Source organism: Phasianus colchicus, chromosome 1 (assembly GCF_987193195.1).
Source record: "Phasianus colchicus chromosome 1, bPhaCol1.hap1.1, whole genome shotgun sequence".
Classification (NCBI taxonomy): Eukaryota; Metazoa; Chordata; class Aves; order Galliformes; family Phasianidae; genus Phasianus; species Phasianus colchicus.
The window spans coordinates 64,853,886-64,874,113 of NC_143436.1; the positions used below are offsets into that span (position 1 = coordinate 64,853,886).

Below are 20,228 nucleotides of genomic sequence, written 5' to 3' on the forward strand. Positions count from 1 at the left end.
CCACTGTGAAAGACATTAAGTGAAATTCTTTGCACTTTGGACAAAGGGGCACAGATAGTTACCATTTCTCAGTTTAAATGGGGAAACTGGATGTTAACAGTGATAAATCAGAGCCCTTAGCTTAAGCAAGGATTACAGCTTGTTTTCCACTGCAACAGTTAAGCATGATTAAATCTCCATGTAACCAATTCAATTACTTACAGACACAGATAAATCTTCTAGAATAGGCCAGTTCAGTGTGTGAAATCTTACATTTACTACTGATCAAAATAGTAGGTATGTCTAATACAGTGATTTTACTGGGAAGCTCACATTTAGATTCTAATAATCAAAAATAAAAATAATAGCAAAGTTGATATTAAGAAGAAGAAATGTAATGAATAAATAAGGTCATAGTGGTTTAAAAACTGTCCTCAATTGACTAAGAATTGTACATCGATGTTTCTGCCTCTAAAAGTAGATAATCATATGAAAATGAGATGAGTGAAACTATACTCAGAAGGGAGGTTTCAAATTTGCAGATAGAACTTTTAATCCAGTAGATATCTAGAAAAGTAGTAGAAATAGCAGAAAACAGAGTTAAAACTTTCTTGTCAGTTATTGATTTTTAGTCATTTGGTTGAAGAATGTAGGTCAAAAATCACAAAATCAGAATGGCCCGGGTTGGAAGGAAACTCAAGAATCATGAATCTGCAACGCCCCTGGGCTGGGCCACCAACCTCCCCATTTAATATTAGACCAGGGTGCCCAGGGCCCCATTCAACCTGGCCTTGAACACCTCCAGGGACAGGGCATCCACAGCCTCACCACTCTCTTGGTAAAGAACTTCCCCCTGACATCCAACCTAAATCTTCCCTTCTTCAACTTAAAACCATTTCCCTTTGTCCTGCAGTTATCTACCCTTTCAAAGAGTTGATTCCTTTCCTGTTTGTAGGCTCCCTTTAGGTACCAAAAGGCTGCAATGAGGTCACCCTGCAGCCTTCTTTTCTCCAGGCTGACCAAGCCCCCCAGCCTGTCTTCGTAAGGAGTTGTTCCAGCCCCCTGATCATTTTTGTGGCCCTCCTCTGGACCCTCTCCAACAGCCCCCTGGCTTTCTTGTATTGGGGGCTCCAGACCTGGATGCAGTACTCCAGATGAGGTCTCACAAGAGCAGAGTAGAGAGGGACAATCACCTCCCTGTCACTGCTGGCCACCCCTTTTCTGATGTAACCAAGCCCAGGAACTAAGAATGCTCAGACAGTGAATTCAGTCCTATTTACCTACAGTCTTATCCAGTTGAATTCTGAAAACCTCCCAGGACAATCTCTCTGGGCAACCTGTTTCAGTATTTAATTATCCTCATAGTGAGGAGTTCTTTTTTTCCATTATTGTCAGTCAGAACCTCAGCTGTTTCAATTTAAGACCTTTGTCCCTTATTCTTGCTTGACTCCATTCTTTTCATAGCTTCCTACAGACATTAAAATATTGCTATTTGGTCTCCTGAAAGCCTTCTCTTTCCCTAGGTAAACAAGCTTACTTCCCTCAGCCTGTTCATTATTTTGCTACTGACTGTAGCTGTTTTTCTTCTTTCCCTTCATGTTCACTGCCAGTTTTAATTCTAGTTGAGCTTTGGTTTTCCTAACACCATTTCTGCATACCAGGTAGAGTTTCTGTATTTCTGTCCTTGCTTCCACCTCCTATATAAGTTTTTTTGCCTTGAAGCTTAGTCATGAGCTCCCCGTTGAGCCAAGTGAGTCTCTGTCTGTGTGTTACTGGAAATAAAATCTATCAAAAACAAAATTCAGGGTAAATCTCTCAGGAAAAATACATTCTGTTTTATTGATTTGTGGTGAGCTTTGTTTTTGCTTTCTTTCTTTCTTTTTTTTTTTTTTTTTTTTTTTTGTGGTTTTATGTGTTGAGGGTTTTTTTAAGGGCACAGGGTATGGAACTGTTTAAAACATGCTAATTCACTTATCTCTTCTATTCCAATTTAAAGCATTGTAATTTCTTGGCAATTAAAATTTAGACTCATTTTGTTTAGACATGGATGTTATGAGTCAGTTTTTGATGATCTGAGAAATAAAGCCTCAGCAAGAGCTTTTTTTTTACTCTTTTCAGGAGCAGACACCTATCTGTGGAACAGTTTACAATATTTCTTCAGTAAAATAAATGGAAAATAGAAAAGTTTTTTAAACAAATCTGAATATAGATTTGCAAAACAAGCCAGTGATACTGTAAGTGGTAGCAACCATAACTGAAGTTTATGGGAAAACTGCTGTCATGCTCCACAATGGAAGTATTTATGTTTTATTAAAAGTGCAGAACTGCTTTAACAACCCTTCATGGAAACAATCTGAATGCGTTTCGTGTTCAAGATGAAAGGCTACACCAAGTAACATAACATAATACACCACATACTCTAAGCAAGATACTGCGTCCAGGCCTGGAGCCTCCACCACAAGAAAGACACAGAGCTCTTGGAATGAGTCTAGAGGAGGGCCACTAAGATGATCAGGGGGCTGGAGCACCTCTCCTATGAAGAAAGGTTGAGGGAACTGGGCTTGGTTAGCTTAGAGAAAAAAAGGCTCCAGAGAGACCTCATTGTGGCCTTCCAGTACTTGAAGGGAGCATATGAACAGGAGGGGGAACAGCTGTTTACGAGGGTGGATAGTGATAGAATAAGGGGGAATGGTTTTAAACTGAGACAGGGGAGGTTTAGGTTGGATATTAGAAGGAAATTCTTCACTCAGAGGGTGGTGACACACTGGAACAGGTTGCCCAAGGTGGCTGTGGATGCCCCATCCTGGATGCACTCAAGGCCAGGCTGGATGTGGCTCTGGGCAGCCTGGTCTGGTGGCTGGCAACCCTGCCTGAGGCAGTGGGGTTGAAATTCAGTGATCATTGTGGTCCTTTTCAACCCAGGCCATTCTATGATTCTATGGATTCTATGATTCTATAACGTTTGTGAGGTGATTGACATCTTGCAGTATTTTCTTTACTAACTAGTATGCTGGGATAGACAATAAGGTTGTTGACTGTTTAGGAGATACCTATATAAGATCTTTTGACCATGCTGAAAGTTGGAGTTAGCAGTGATAGTTTTTCAGAAATGTATCTTAGAGTTATGCAAAGTTAAATAAGAGTTGATGATAGACCATTGAATTGTAAAGCATGAAATGTGAAATAACCAAATTGCTTCATGTCACACTGGTAAAACTGGAATACTTTCAACTTCTTACTTTCAAAAAGATATGGTCCAATTACAAGGAGTCCAGACAAATGTAATTAAAATGATCAGATTGAAAAACAAAACATATGAGAAAAGATTGAAACAATTCTCTACAGAAGATTGAAGACAGACATAATAAAAATCTGTGAATACGTTAGAGGCTGCTGTTAAGAAGACAAGAACTTCATGTTCCCTTAGGAAAGAGCAAGAATTAATGGGATTAGAGTGCAGCAAGACTAGGCATTAAGAGAAAAATTCTGCAAGAGAGATACTGGAACAGAAATCTGATAGGGAGATTGTAGAAGAACTCTGTCTTTGAGAATAAGATAAACAAGCATCTCAGAAGCATGTTTATGGTTGATCTTGTCCTGGTGAGCAGGAAGATCAAGTATCTCTTATGGTCACCCTTCCAGGCACATTTTTTATGAGACTCTGTATGCTTGCTGAAGCTTGCTGAGGATAAATTGTACTGTGCAGTTGCTTACTTTTTCATTCTGTAATATAAACAAGGTACAATTTTACTCTTGTTTTTTCCATGCTTACAAATATATATATATACACATGTATGTATGTAAACAATTACTGTGATTAGGTATCTTCATTTAGCTTAGAGAAATAAGCAATCTTATTCATTGTGTGTGTGTGTTTTCTTTCACAACTTTTCAGCTTTTGCTGCAGAGCAGAAGATGTCAGCATTCCCTAAAAGCTTCTCCTATTCTAATGGATACATCAAAATTCCATATAGTTGCGCTGAATACTATAAATCGCTCTTGATTCAGCCTATGAAGTTTTAAAGTAGACAGAGAATATATGTGGTATATGCTACTGAGCAGCTGATTTTTAAACTGCAAACAAGCCCGTATGGTTTCTCATACTGTTTGTGTAGACTGTGTAATGACAATGTGAACTACATCTAAAAAACTCATCTGTTTTGATCTCATTGTTTTACTGTGTTTTAAACAATAATGACACTACTAGAAAGTTTGGATTGGATTGGAGCATAGGTCATTTGTTGTTGATTATCTCGTATGTTTTTGCTACTTAATATTAAATGTAGTCAATGTATCTTTCTTAAATGTCATACACCATAAGATTCGTAATAGGGAAACCATTGTTTATCTTATGAGCTTCATTAATTGGGTTACATCTACTGTTTCATAACAAATCCTGATGATCTTGCTGATCTTCTAAGAATGCAACATATTTCTAGCCTATAGTGAAGTCGCAATAAGTTTTCCCATCACCCCAAACTAAGTTTGTTTTTTCACAGTGAACTCTTCTGTTACTTGAAGTTTCCTTTCTTTTCTCTCTCTCATGACATATTATCCAAACATTCTTCATCTCCAGAGGAACCATTTTTTAAAGCACATTCCCATGAAAATCTTAAATCTCTGAAAGCAGTACACAAGGGGAAAAAAAAAACAACAATCAAGCAAAACATAAAACTAACCTTACTTTTCCCTGAATGACTTGAGTAAACTCTTTAGTCATAACTGTAGTAAATTAAAACTCTTTAATGTCTAGACCTGCAATCTGGCTCTGTTACAAATTGAGATGTTGATTCTTTTGACTGACTTATCATGTAAAACCAAAGAGCTCATTTATCTTGTCTAGGTCTTTAGCGGAGTGAGGGGGAGAAAAGAGAGAAAGATATGATTGATTAAATCATCTTGAAGATGAACACTGTACATCTGAAGTATACCTCAAGTCATAGTAATTGTTTCTGGAAGGCCTTTTTTTTTTTTTTTTTTTTTTTTTTGTTTTGTTTAACTTAAGCCAACCATTTCATTACTTTCACGGAAATACAAAAGAGTAATAGATACAGATTTTAGGCCAAAGGGCTATTGTCCCATTGGCTGTAGTACAGAGTCATTGGTCTGAGCATCCTATGGATGCTAGACCTATGTATTGTAGGGCTTAGCTGTGATTTGGAATACGTTTTGGGTTATAAAGTATTTCAAGTGTAGGTCTTTTAGGTAATTTCATAGAAACAATTATTTAGTAGGTATATGTCCAAATGAGTGATTACTTTCATAGTTGTTATTACCAAACTTTTGGTTTGCAAATCTTCTCAGTAAACGTTACCTGCAATGCCATCTAAGCTATAAACCATAAAGAAGGAAGTTAGTTAGAGATGGGTTAAATGTAGAAACACAGACTGTACAGCTGGATGAGGTACTTTATCTGTGATAAAGTACACTACTCATGCAAAACCAGGGCAGCCATTGCTTTTTCTTGTGAAAGGTAAAGCAGCCTCTACTGTTTGCTGATGTAAATTTTCCTATGCAAAATGGATAGTGACTTGCACTTTACTGTTTGCAATTTTTCTGGAGTAATTTTTAGAGTACTCCCTTTCATAATTTTATATTCCAGAGGAGTCTGTGAAAACAGCAAAGAACATTCTGCCTCTTTACACAGACATTCAGCCTGTTGATTGTATTTTCATAATCCTTAATGTTCAGTGAGTAAACATCTCTTCCCACTGCAACTTTGCTTTTAAATATTATCATGAGAAATGACTGTTTTGTTCCTTCTAGTGGATCTTGTCTCCAATACTAAACTGTTTTTATGGTTTTTATTTCAATCGCAAAGTGCTGCCTATCTGAGGAGACAACTTACTTAGAGACATGCAGGCAACGGAGCTTCAGTGTCTGACTTATTGCAGGGGTTACCTTATGGGAGAGGCTCTTATATCACAAGGCCTTGAGAAAAATCAGGCTTAAATTCTCGAATATGGAAAGCAAATTTCTGTATCATATTTTGCAGATTAATATAGGAGGACAGACCTATCACCTTAGAAACAAATGTCTTAATACTAAAGAAATTTATAGCGTTGTAAAACTGCTTAAAATGATCTCACAAGTAAAATTAATCTGTAAATAATATAAATACTAACATATCAGTTATGTGTTCAAATGGATCTTTTAGCAATAATGCAAAGGAAATTGACTAATGTTGCAGTCATTGCATTATTGGGAAGTTGGCCCACAGCCCAACCCAACAATGTTAAAGACCATTTTTCTTCCAGTAAAGTAATTTCTGATTGCACTGTCTCTTTTCAGCTTGAGTAGATTAATGCAGGATACTTGGACTAGCTCAGAAAGGGCTATGACTTCATAGTGTAATTGTGTCTTTTGATGCAGTTGGACAGCAAGAATCACATATGAATTCTGAACATGATTATTGAACATTTAGAGCAGTAGTTTTGGTTTGAGTTATTTTAGCCCAAAGCCCATAAATAAGAAACTGAGATTTGTTTTCAAAACATCTGGGAAAATGTGGGGTTCTGGGAAAATCATGCTCTCTGAAATCATTAATAGAATCAGTTCTGTCATTCTTTGAGAGCTACAGAACAAAACCACACAAAACAGTTTTACTGAGTATAACTGTCACACTATGAACTCACCTCTTACAATGTATAAAAAAATGTGAACAAATAAGAATGAAAATAATGGATCTTCATGTTCCTTAATACTAATGAACTGAAATGGAGTAATATCTCAAATGATGAGCTAGACTGCTTTGTGATGGAAAACACTTTTAGGAAATCTGTTTTCAAAGTTGGCTTATATGTAAACAACTGAAAAAAAATCCAGAAATAAGAAAGGGAAGGACACCTGAACATTTCTTCTAACTGACTCTTCCAGCTGCAGCCTAGAATCTCATGGCACCTGAACTTTTTACAATAATACAAAGCAAACATCTTTGTAGGAGAATGGGGAAATCTAGGAAAGATTCTTTGTCTCTATTAGGAATGAACCATTAAGCAGAATAGACTCAGTTCATATTTTAGCAAGAAACAAACATTTTGAACTCTGTTTCTGTATTCAAATTTCCAATATTTCCTTAACTCAAGTTTATTTTTATTTAAGGACAAGTTCATTGCATGTATTTCTTTGGGATATAGACCTCTAATCTGTTTTCATACATCTGTATAAATAGTTGTGGTGAGCAAATCACTGCAGCAGTTTTATCTGTGCTAGGATGCAGTATATCAGTCTTTTCTGAAACTATAAAATGATAGGATTGTTAGCAGAAGCCTGGCTAATAGGTTTTTACTTCAATAGTATGCCATAGTCACAAACATGCTAGTGATAAGAAAAAAGGCAAGACAGTTTCAGATTCCGCACCTCATTTACTCTAGGGTAAATATAGAGTAAGTGTACAAAAAACAAGAGAATGCATTTGAGTTTGTTCTGCTGTAACTCAGATCCCTTCAGAATGGTGTGTATTTAAAGATAGCATCATATGTTATATATTTTTGTTGGTTTTGGATTGTGGCTTTGTATCTTTTTTTTTTAAATACACTTCTTGCCGAGTAGATATTTATATCCCATCCTGTTTGAGAACAACCTTTAAGAATTTCAACACTTGGAGAGAACATGTTTCCAGATTCACTTTCAGACAGTAGTCAAGAAACTGAAGCAATGAGACTTAAAAATATCTAAATAAATGAATAAATTAAAAAAAAAAAAAAAAAAAAAAGGCGCCTAAGAAAAAATAAGTATGCTCCAAACTTTTAAGTTGTTCTCTTTCTTACTAGGAAGCTCTTGCTGTCTCTGTCCTAATTAGACAGGGATACCAGAGAGAGCAATAGACCCATCTATACCTGAAGAAAGAAGAGGTGAAATAATGAGGGAGTAATAGTGGAAAACCAAGTGTGAATAAAGAGTTACAAGTATTAACTGCCTTGCATGATTTGCTGTCTTAAGTGAAATTTCCTATGTAATTGTTCTCTTTTCAAGGGACCGAGCTCCCTTCATCTTCACATCAGAGATGGAATATTTCATCACAGAAGGTGGAAAAAACCCAGAGCGTTTTCAAGAGTTCGTGGAGCTTTGTTGTCGAGCATATAATATAGTCAGGAAACACAGCCAGTTACTCTTGAACCTGCTGGAGATGGTAAGAAGTTTGAGGATGAAACCAAAAATCAATTTCCTCTGGTGTCTTCTTCCCTTTTAATACTTCTCTGCTGCCTCCTGTAGCACCGTGAGCTGAAGCAGTATCAGCTGCTCTCAGAAAATGTCAGTGCTGGCATTTCCTAAGCAAAGAAACTATGTGATTTCATGTGCTAATTTCTGAGAAAAGAAAAGCTAAGCTTCCTGGCTTCCCCTTCTCCCCCTACTTTCCTTCTTTTAATGTGTTCTTTTTTACAAAATCCTAGAAAACTGTGAAAGAACCTGGGTGGAGGTTTAAGATTCAGAAATATCAGGTTTTCAAGCAATTGTTTACTAATCTTGTTCATGGTTACAGTGAGACAAAATGCAGTAAATATTGTGCTAACTGGCTGATGTAAGAATATATAGCAGTACTGAAGCTAACAGTGATGCCACTGAAATGGTTTTATGCACAGTTCCATACTCCCTTCTTAGGATGGCAAATACCGAAAAGAAAGAGAATGACCCATATTAAAATCTTTTTGTATAGGTATTTAAGATCTTTATGTATTTTTTTTTCTTAAGTGTTGCTACTGATTAACATGCTGTATCAGATTCCATAACTTCTTTATGTTGCCATTTACTTGGGTATGAAAGGTTAATCATTTTCCCCTCTTGCAGGTAGAATTAAAATATTAAATTAATTAATATTTGTTTAGATGCTTACTGAGAATATTAATCCAGAAGTTATGACGAGGATCTAATGCAAAACCTAGGTAACTGGCTTGTGCATGAGGAATTCTATTCAAGGTAATAAATGGAATCCTTGATGAGGCTGGGGCATAGCTGAGATTTTGCTCTCTTAACACAGTTCTACCATCTCCAATTTCTGCAACAGAGTGGGGAGAAACAGCAGGAATTTCATCATTGCTCTGCTTTGTTCATGGATTCTCATGCAGTGGTACATTGTGTGATTGCCATCTACCGAGTAGGAGAGACTGCCCCAAAACTCTTAACTCTCCTTCTTCCCAAAAATCTAGCAACCATATTAGCTGCAAGCACCGCAGAAAGCACATCTGGGAAATACTGTGTAAGTCAGAGTGAAAGAGTCTCGGGAAAACTCAGGAGCACCCATTCCCTCTCATCCACAGCCATTTGCATTTTTGGGCAGATTGCCTAAAACTGCAGTCTGCAAATACAGCTACGTGATCTGCCCACCTCCTGGCCCTCGATGCAGTCAGTCCCTTCTGCAATCTGCAGAGATGTTGCTGTTATATTACTCTGGGATAATAGAAAGAAAATGTTCCCAGCAGGAGCTCTGAAATAACTAGCTAACTTTTCCTGAAGAAAACTTAGGTTTCTCTGTAATCAGGGCTGTTGCATCTTCTTTAGTTTCTCCTGATCTCTGAGAAGTAAAAGTCATAGAATCAGATTCATAGAATCATAGAATTTTTTGAGATAGAATGGACCTTTAAAGGTCATCTGTCCAACCCCTGCAGTGTGCAGGGACTCCCATAGCTAGATCAGGTTGCTCAGAGCTCCAAGGACAGGCCATCAACATGTCTGGACAACCTGTTCCAGAACCTCACCACCCTTATCATAAAAAACCTTTTCCTTATATTTGGCCTAAACCTCCCCTGTTTTTGTTGGAAACCATTTCCCCTTGTCCTCTCACAACAGACCCTGACAAAAAGTCTGTCTCTTCTTTCTTATAGCCCCAGTTTAGATACTGAAAGGCCTCTATAGTCTCCCCAGAGCCTTCTCTTCTCCAGGCTGAACAGCCTCAGTTCTCTCAGCCTGTCCTCACAGGAGAGGTGTTCCATCCCTTGGATCATTTCTGTGACTCTCCTCTGGATGCACTCCAACAAGTTCATGGCTCTCCTGCACTGAAGACTGCACATCTGGATGCAGTACTCCAGGTGATGTCTCACCAGTGCAGAGCAGAGGGGCAGAATCACCTCCCTTGCACTGCTGGCTATGCTTCTTTTCATAGAATCATGGAATCACAGAATCATGGAATCATAGAATCACAGAATCATAGAATGGCCTGGGTTGAAAAGGATCACAATGATCATTGAATTTCAACCCCACTGCCTCAGGCAGGGTTGCCAGCCACCAGACCAGGCTGCCCAGAGCCACATCCAGCCTGGCCTTGAATGCCTCCAGGATGGGGCATCCACATCCTCTTTGGGCAACCTGTTGCAGCGTGTCACCACCCTCTGAGTGAAGAACTTCCTCCTAATATCTAACCTAAACCTCCTCTGTCTCAGTTTAAAACCATTCCCCCTTATTCTATCACTATCCACCCTCGTAAACAGCTGTTCCCCCTCCTGTTCATATGCTCCCTTCAAGTATTGGAAGGCCACAATGAGGTCTCTCTGGAGCCTTTTCTTCTCTAAGCTAACCAAGCCCAGTTTCCTCAACCTTTCTTCATAGGAGAGGTGCTCCAGCCCTCTGATCATCTGATTTATTTTTTATATCGCTCAGGATATGGTTGGCTTTCTGGGCTGCAAGGGCACATTTCTGGCTCATGTCCATTTTGCCATCCACCATTGTCCCCAAGTCCCTTTTTGCAGGTCTGTGCTCTACCCTTACCTCCCCCAGCTCATACTTGTTCTGGGAGGTGCCATGACCCAGGTGCAAGACAATGCACTTGGCTTTGTTGAACCTCATGAGGTTTTCCTGGGCCTACTGCTCAAGTCATTCTAGGTCTCTCTGGATGGCATCTCATCTCTTGTGCATATTGGCTGCACCACACAGCTTAGTATCATCCACAGACTTGCTGAAGGTGACCTTGATCCCACTGTCAATGTAATTGATGAAGATATTAAATAGCACCCATTCCAGGACAGAGGAATACCACTCACCACTGGTCTCCATCCTGTTACAAGCATTGCAGGCATTACAGAGTTACAGGCATGTGCATGCCTGCAGGGCTGTGATGTCACTGGCATCACTGAGACAGAGAGACGGCTCTCACAACTAGAATGTAGGAAAAGGCAGGCAAGACAGAAGGGGAGAAGGTGTTGCCCTCTACATAAATGACCAGCTGCAGTCCATGGAACTCCATCTGGGGATGGATGAGGAGCTGACAGAGAGCTTGTGGATTAAATGGAAGGCTGGGGAAGGACACATTGTAGTGGGGGGATCTGCTACAGGCCACCTGATCAGGAGGACTGAGAGGATGCAGACTTTCTGTGAATGGATAGGAGAAGCTTTGTGTTTACAAAACGAACCAACCTGATATCTGTTGGAAGGACAACACAGCAGGGCACCAGCAATCAAAGATATTCCTGGAATGCACTGATGATAACTTCCTCTTCCAAGTGGTATCAGAACCCATGAGAAAAGATGCTATGCTGGACCTTGTCCTCACCAACAAGGAGTGGCTAGTGATTAATGTGAGGCTCAAGAGCAACCTTGGCTGCAGTGACCACAAAATGGTGGAGTTCAAAATCCTTAGGGCACCAAAGAGCGTGCACAGCAAGCTTGCTATTCTGGACTTCAGGAGAGCAGACTTTGACCTCTTCAAAGAACTGCTTGGCAGACTGACATGGAATAAAGTCCTGGAAGGAAGCAGGTCCCAAGAAAGCTGGTCAGTATTCAAAGACCATCTTTGACCATCTTCTTGAAAACCACAAACAGTGCATCCTGAGAAAGAGGAGGGCAGGCAAGAATACCAGGCTTCCATGGATCGACAAGGAGCTCCTGGACTCACTTTGGCACAAAAAGAAAGTCTGTGGGGAATAGAAGTAGGAACGAGTTACCTTGGAGGGCTGCAAAAAAGCCAGGGATCCAGTTAGGAAAGCTAAAACCCAGAAAGAATTACATCTAGCCAGAGACATAAAGGGAACAATAAGAAAGCCTACAGGTATAACAGTGACAAAAAGAAGGCTGGAAAAGAGTGGGTCCTCTCTGGAAGGAAACTGAAGACCTGGTCATTAGGGATATGAAGAAAGCTGAGGCCAGTCAGTCTCACATCTGTGCCAGGCAAGATCATGGAGCAGATATTTTTGAAGGACCTACTATGGCACATGGTAAAAAAAGATGACTTCACCAGGAGCAAATAGTGCCTGTCAAACTTGGTGGCCATTCATGATAGAGTTACAGCATCAGTGGATAAAGGAAGACCAAATGATGTCATCTGCCTGGCCTTGTGCAAAGCATTTAACACTGTCCCACATTACATCCCGGTTGCCAAGTTAGAGAAAAATAGATTTGATGGATAGATCACTCATTGGATAAGGAATTGGCTGGATGGCTGCACTCAGACAGTTGCAGTTAACAGACAAGTGTCCAAGTGGAGACTGGTGATGAGTGGCATTCCTCAGGGATCTGTATTGGGAGCAGTGTTGTTTAACATCTTTGCAGGTGACATGGACAGTGAGATTGAGTGCACCCTAATCAAGTTTTCAGACAACACCAATCTGTGTGGTGCACCTGACACATTAGAGGCAAAGGATGATGTCCAGAGGGACCAGGACAAGCTTGAGAGGTCGACTCATGCCAACCTCATGAAGTTCAACAAGGCCAACTACAAGGTCCTGCACCTGGGTCAGGGCAATCCCGAACACAAATACAGGCTGGGCAGGGAATGGCTAGAGAGCAGCCCTGAGGAGAAGGATATGGTGGTGTCAGTTGATAAAAGATTCAGCATGAACTGGCACTGTGCACTTGCAGCCCAGAAGGCCAACCATATCCTGTGTTGGATCAAGAGAAGAGTTACCAGCGGGTCAAGGGAGGTGATTCTGTTCCTCTACTCTGTTCTTGTGAGTACTCCCATCTGGAGTACTGTGTCCAGGTATGGGACCCTCAACGTGGGAAGGATATTGAGCAGTTAGAGTGGGTCACAAACATGATGAGAGATCTGGAGCACCTCCCTTACAAGGATAGGCTGAGAGAGCTGGGGATGGATTTTTTATAAGGGCATGTAGTAATAGGATGAGGGGAAATGGTTTTAAACTGGAAGAGAGTAGATTTAGACTAGATATTAGGAAGAAATTCTGTACTGTGAGGATGGTGAAACACAGGAACAGGTTGTCCAGAGAAGTTATGGAATACACCCTCCCTGAAGACATTCTAGGCCAGGCTGGATGGAACTTGGAGCAACCTGGTCTACTGGAAGATGTCCCTGCCCATAGCAGGGGATTAGAACTAGGCGATCTTAAAGGTTCCTTCCAACTCAAACCATGCAGCGTTGAGTCTGGTTATGCACTTGAAATGGAGTCTTGGTCAGAAACTGTAAGTATCAAAATCTTTTAGTTACATTGGCCATTTCTAGAAAACTAAATAAACTGTGAAAAAGTTCAATTTTCAATTCATTTCCATGCAAAATATCATGTTATCATCAAGGAACAAAATAAACTAACCGCTGCTTGTTCGTACTGATAACAGACTAAGATATCTCCAATATCTGGAAATCTACACCATTATCTTTCCTTACCTGCCACATCGTTTTATGAGATACTATTTATAAAACATGGTTAAAAGTCCCTACTATTTGTAAAGCCATTTCCAAAAAAGTACAGCTTGATGTGAGTTATAAACTGTGCTCTGGATCTCTGGATGATCAGTAACTGCCAGTGGTTTCTAGCAAAGTATGTTTATGAACCATAAATTATTTTTGCCCAGTGTGGGATTTAATGCTTTTTCTTAGTGGTGAGCAGCATGTTTCTAGGACTGTTCCAACATCTTCTGGGAGTAAGAAATAATCCATGAAGTTTCCATCACTTTCAAAAGCACAAACATCTGTGGGTGACCCAAGAATCTGCCTACAGAGTTAGCTGTATAAATGCTTGTAGTTCATCAGCTTTGATCTCATTGAAGAATTGATGTGAACTATTAAACAGAGAGTGATAGGAGGATACAAACACCTTCTGAGCCATTTAAAAAAGTGCAAAATCCATTACTGTTATAAAGATTTTTCAAGTATAGAATTATTAAAAGAGTTGACACTAGACATTGAGTAATTGATCCACTTGCTGGATCTAGAAATAGATAAAGCTAATACTGTAATACAGGAGACAGTGCCTAGACAGAGCAGAACTAGGTCTTGAGACTCCTGTCTCCAAACAAGAACTGCAGTTTCATACAATTCAGAAACAACATTTGGGAAGAGAAGATCGGGAAACATCCTTGTATTGGAGATCTGTTTGTGGGAAGCCCGTAACAAGGCTATTCATTTTTAATGGGATGATCAGCTAAGATTCACACACCAGCTCTTAATTCAGGCCCAAACAAAGCATAGACAGCTCCACTCAGTGAGTATGAAGGCCTGAGAAGATCAGGAGTATATACCAGGTAAAGATATATATATGACCAAGTGAGGGGATCATTGCAGACACTTAAACCTAGGCATCTAGTGACATTTTAGTTTCCCTAAGCAACCTGTAGTTGTTTTCTGAACAGTTATTCTATGCCTTGTCTAATTAGCATCTAGTATCACTAGCCAGTTTTCAGAAGTCTCTTCACCAAGGGACTGGAAACAAGATATGCCATGTGGAGCAAGAAGGCCAAAGCAGCCAGCAAAACACTATGTAGATGCTGTTCAGCTGAAGACATTCCTTGCTTTAGCAGATGGCTAAAGATCATTCTGATTATAGTCATATCTGGAATTATTCCCCTTTCTAATGCAGTGCAAGAAGCTTAATTTGTCTATGCAACAACTCTTAATTTTAAAAGGGGACAGAAATTATATTTTATAAATGAGTTGGAGGTCATATGTTTCCCTAAGTGCTGAATGTTTTTATTGTCCCTGTTCTTAATTCACTTACCAAGTTTTACCTAGTCAAGAAAATAAGCTGCTTATGTTCACTTCATTGGGCATTCTGCTCCTTGCTGATCAGTGAGACAGTAAGCTAGCTGTCCAGTGATATTATTGGTTGGGCCTGATAGAAAGCAAGATTTTTCTCATAATGGCAAAAAAAGAATATATACAGAATATTGAAATCTGATTTTAAAATTTGAGAAGATTGGAAGGAATAAGGAAAAGGACCCCCCAAAAATCCTTTTTCTCTTTCCTCTATTTGTCTCGACCAAACCTTAAAATAAAAGCAGTGTTCCCTTTTTCCTTTCTGCTATCCAAAAAACTCAGTGGGACTTTCTACCCACATCAGACATAAATATCAAGGATGCATAGCATTGACTGCAAATTCACATACATTTCCTTCTGAGCAATGTGATGAAGTGATTTTTTTTTCTCTATCACACACAAAAAAATCATCATTCTCTATTTACTGCAAGCATTGAGAAAAATAAGTCAGTTTTGAATTGAGTCAAAATGATTTTAGTTGTTGACATTTTACAATACATGGAGAGAGATGTATGGGCAATTGAATGCAATCAGTTGTCTACACTACTGATTGTGTTGTAACTTTGCAAGGGAAATATTTGGATTATCTTCTCAACCAAACCTGGCCAACTAACTAGAACATCTTCATTCATCATGCACAGGGAATGATGCGCATCTTCAGAGGGCAATTCTGAATACCAAGGTCAAGGCTCCTGTTATGAGTCAGTGTTTAAGGGAACCTTTCTCCTCCATTGACTTGAAAGGTCATATATGGAATATACAATTCTTTTACAGGAGGAGTCTAGACTGGTGATAATGGAAGCAGTAATTATAGATGAGAAGGTGATGTTGCACTAAATTGTGTTAGGATTTGGATAATATTGTGAGCATAAAGAAATGTGGTTTCTATTCAGATGGCTAGTTTTGCTCACCATTTTGTTGCCTTTCCTTTAACATCATTAAAAGGCTATGAAGGAAGATTAGCAATGCATGTATTGAGATTATCCTATCTGAAGAGAAAATAAATTGCTAAAATAGACCGGTGATTTTGATCAGTGTCTCCTTCTAGTATCTCAGTGTGAAGATTTACAATACAATTTATTCACCTTAGTGTTCCAGGCATTCCTATTGCTTCAAAACAACTTTAAAGATCAGCAAAACCTTGTGTTTTAGAAGTTCTTCTTGTGTAAATCCTTCCTTTTCTTAGTTAACCTCATTTAATTTCAATTTATTTTACATAGTACAACAGAGTAATGGTACTTTTTTTCTTGTAAAGATGCTACATGCAGGATTGCCTGAGCTGAATAGGATTCAGGATCTGAAATATGTGTATGATAACCTCCGTCCTCAGGACTCAGACCTCCAAGCTACGAGCTACTTTACCAGGTAAAGACAGTATGTAACACTGAAAGTTTATTCCCTTCAGGCATCAAGCAAAGCTGTTATGTTAAGAGGTTGTAATCAGTGAAATTACACAAAAGGACACTTGGTCTTCACATGATTACTTTTAAAAAGTCTACTCCTTATTCATTTTTAAACCAGCCTCCTCAAGTCTCTCACACAGTTGTGCACTTGTGATACACATATAGGAAGTTTTTTACTGTTTTTATTCATCTGGCATGATGAAACCACTTATTTGGTTTATTTGCAGACAACTTTCCTCTCTGCTTTTAGGTGTACTTACTCCATGCAACACTGTTTGGACTGCAGACACTTTGAATGAATAAATCTGTATAATGTTTGTTGAATGTTTAGTAAAATTTCCCCATAAAAACATTTGACTTGAGTGAGGATTTAGAATTCCTGCATTATATTTCTTTTCTGATCTTCTTTTGACATTTTGTTTTGCTTCAGGCAAGTTACTTTCCTTGGTAGCTGGTTTCTCCATCTGTAAAAATGTAACGATTCTTCCTTCTAAGCACTTAACAGATTTATAATAAAAAAAGTATTGTGTGTTAGTATAGGTATATTTAATGCTTCATTTGTATTAGGGTAATGAAACCTTTTACTTGTTTGTGTTAGTAGCAGGGAATTATTGATGAGGAGCTGCAGATGACCTATATATAATCAGTTTGAAGCCTGCAGATGTGATCTACTGGAACAGTTCTCTGCATTACATACAATTCCAACTGTTTATGTAATGATACACTAGATGAAGCCAATGGAGACTGGATGGATTTGGAAACTCACTTTTCCATGCTAGGCACAGTATGAGAAAGTCTCTCTCTGTCAGAGCTTATCCTACAAAGCACCATGGTTTCCAAAGGACAGTATGAATTCACATCATCCTGGGCTACATACACGTGCACAGCAAATCCTACCCTTCTGACCTCTTCCCAGGCTGTGTCAAGTTCACAGCACTGGGCTCTGAGTCCTTTCAAATTCAGAGTACTAAAGGACACACTCATAAAGCTGCACAGCTCTCTGCTGCACAAACTGCCTAGAGGCAAGAGCAATCACTCTACCCTTCAGTACAGCCACAGAGCACATTGCAATGAATAAATAGAATGAAAGCTTCAGCTGGAGCAGCTGAGCCACTCTCATTACCATTACAGATGCTCCTATGAAGATTTTGGCCAATCTGCATTGCATTGTTTATATGTGTGCTTTATATCTATTGGAATCCAAAACTGTGACTGCAGGTTTGGAGAAGGCTGAAGCAGAGACTCCTGAGTTTAGAGAAGACTCTCTGAATAGAAAGAAGGATGCTTCTCAAAACTGTCATTCCATTACTTTACACACAGAAGAACACTGAAATTTTTCTCCTTTAACTCTTCTTCTTCTTCTTCTTCTTTTTTTTTTTTTTTTCAGATGCTTTCCCTCTTGCACCTTAACAAGTGTTTTATTTTAAAATTTAATTACAGCTTCACATTTACTGGCAACTCCTACCTTATCCTTTCCTTTAAAATTTCACTTTTTTTCCAAATTACAGACTTACATTTCCACTTCAAATAGGAAACATACAGCTTCTAATTAAAATGTAAAAGTCTTGATTCTGCCATAATCTGGGTAGCTGTTTTTGTCTCTCACGGCTAGAAATACCTCGTGTCTTAATTAGAGAAAAAAGACTAGGGTATACTTAACCAAATTGCATCAGTGTCTCTCAGAACCAGTGCCCAGCACTCTTTTGGAAGTAGAAAGGATCAGCATACTTTTAGGTCTGATAGGGATAAGGTTATGGTTAGGATTAAACTCAGAGTGTTTCTTAGCCAGAAGATAAAGGATGAGGGCTGGATTCAGGACAAGACTTTATCTCCACACACTTTCTTGGAAGTCAGTGAGGTGGTTGTGGTGTTTTGAGGATGGAGGAAGTGAAGGATTTCAGAGGTGTACCTGACATTCAAGATCTGCTTACCAGTAAAACTGTCATCACGCTGCAGATCTGTACAGTGCTGTTCAGATTCAGATCTTATTTGAAACTGTATGTTCTGCTAAAATCCTTTTAGTGAACACACTGAGGCTGTTATTCTCATTTGTTTCAATTTGTTACTGGCCAAAGAGAACATTATATCATGTAGAAAATTCAGATATTGCTACAGTGTGTATTTTCTTCTTTAATTCTCTTAGTGTATGTTTGTATTATGCTCATTTACAAGTACAAGGTCTCTTTTCATCAGCTCATGAATTTTTATGGATTTCCTTTTACTTCATGTTTTTTCTAGGTTTATTCTAATTTCTATTCATTTTTGAACATTATTTGTGTTAATTCAAAGCACGCATTAACTAACATTTTTACATGTTTAAACATGGGCAAAACACCAGGTTTCATGTTGAGTTGTTTTTTAATTTCTGAACATTGTTTCCAGGCAGTCTTTGGGTTGGCTTAAAACCCAGGTCCATTCTAGACTTACCCTCTGTATAAGCATTTTCTGACCTACCCCCAGGAATGCTACCATTACCTGTGTTGACTTTATCCTGTACTTCACAAAAAATATTTCCTACTTTCCTTTTGTACAGAGATCCACATGAGAAAAAATCCAATCTCACACTTCTGAAGGTTTCTCTGTACTTTATTCCTGTATCTATTTTTCAAGTTGTCTTTAGAAAGTAAGTGAAATTGGAAACTGTTTATTAACATAACTTCCAGTAGCCCTCAAATCCTTTCTAATTCATAGTTGCTTTTTCTCAATAATTACTTTCAGAACATTTTATTGCTTTGAAAAATTTCCTTTCTAGATAAGGAGTGTGGTCACTGGAATGCTAAAAACTGCCATCAGAGAGTTACCCTGTGTTCTAAGTACCTGGTATTTATTGTAGTATTTCAGATTCTATCATATAGCATATCTATTCAAAACCACAAACTTTTGCTAGTGGAAATATGAGAAGAATATTTCTCTATTTCCACAGAAATAGGTTGCTTTTAGCAATTGCCTGAGTTTGATTTGAGCAATAATACTGACATTACCTCCATTGTTTCTTAAAAACAGCATGATATGATGGCTAATGTCACAAATATTCTTTGCAAAACAATGTTAATTTGTTCTGCATTCTTAACCTTTTTAGCCTACAGAATTATAATATCGGTGTTTGAACTTCAATCTTCAAAATCCTTTTCCCTCATTCTTGACTTAAGACATGTTCAGTAATCTTGTCTTGTTTCTGTGTACTGTTCTCTTCCCACATTGAGTCAGTTCACTATTATAAGCTGATGAGCAGCAGTGTTAAACCTCACAGATTGCAGCCTTCTGGAAGGTCGCACAGTCGAATCATGAATAAACAGTGCACTGATTGAGAGTTAAACAAGAGTTTCTGTGTTTGCTTGTCATTTCTGTGCACCTAGTGCCAAATGAAACATTGTTGTCTCTCCAGCATCTGCCCTGAACTCAGTTTGATCCTTGCAACTCAATTTGATCCTTTCCCCTCCCTCCTCTCCTCTTTCCCTGAAACTCGGTTTTACCAAGGAAAAGAAGAAAGCCGTTTCACTTCTGGATATAGATTTCCTCTTTGGTTTTCTGCAGATGTCTTCAAATGTCAGCATGGTGTCATCTGCTGCCTGACATTTTTTATGTGCCTGTGAAGCAGTATGTATCATATGCATTCAAAATTATTTTTAAGGGATTAAAGTCAGCCTAATGCAATAATCAGAGCTGATTTCAACTGACTGCAATATAAAATCTAATTCAGTCACAGAAACCTACGAATAAGAGAGGCACTGTAAATCTGACAATTACCATCAAAGCACCACTGCACATCTTCAGCCACCTGATTGAAGGAAGAGTTATGCTTGGGTCAGCTGCCATCTTTATTATTTATTTGTCATTTATTCAGTACCTGTCATTATCCAGGTCAAACATATCCACTCCAAGCTGCAAATACCAGCCATTGCAAGACCAGACAATTCATAATAACTCCT

General features: G+C 38.7%; 1 protein-coding gene across 2 annotated transcripts in view; it reads left to right on the plus strand.

Annotated features, from left to right (window-relative positions):
* The window catches only part of PIK3C2G (phosphatidylinositol-4-phosphate 3-kinase catalytic subunit type 2 gamma), a 286,035-nt gene that overhangs the window by 217,006 nt on the left and 48,801 nt on the right, over nucleotides 1-20,228 (plus strand). For both annotated transcript variants that reach the window (XM_090145886.1, XM_090145891.1), the window contains exons 25-26: nucleotides 7,954-8,110; nucleotides 16,152-16,261. In XM_090145886.1, the coding sequence (XP_090002012.1) occupies nucleotides 7,954-8,110; nucleotides 16,152-16,261 (267 nt within the window). The remainder of the gene's footprint in view (nucleotides 1-7,953; nucleotides 8,111-16,151; nucleotides 16,262-20,228) is intronic.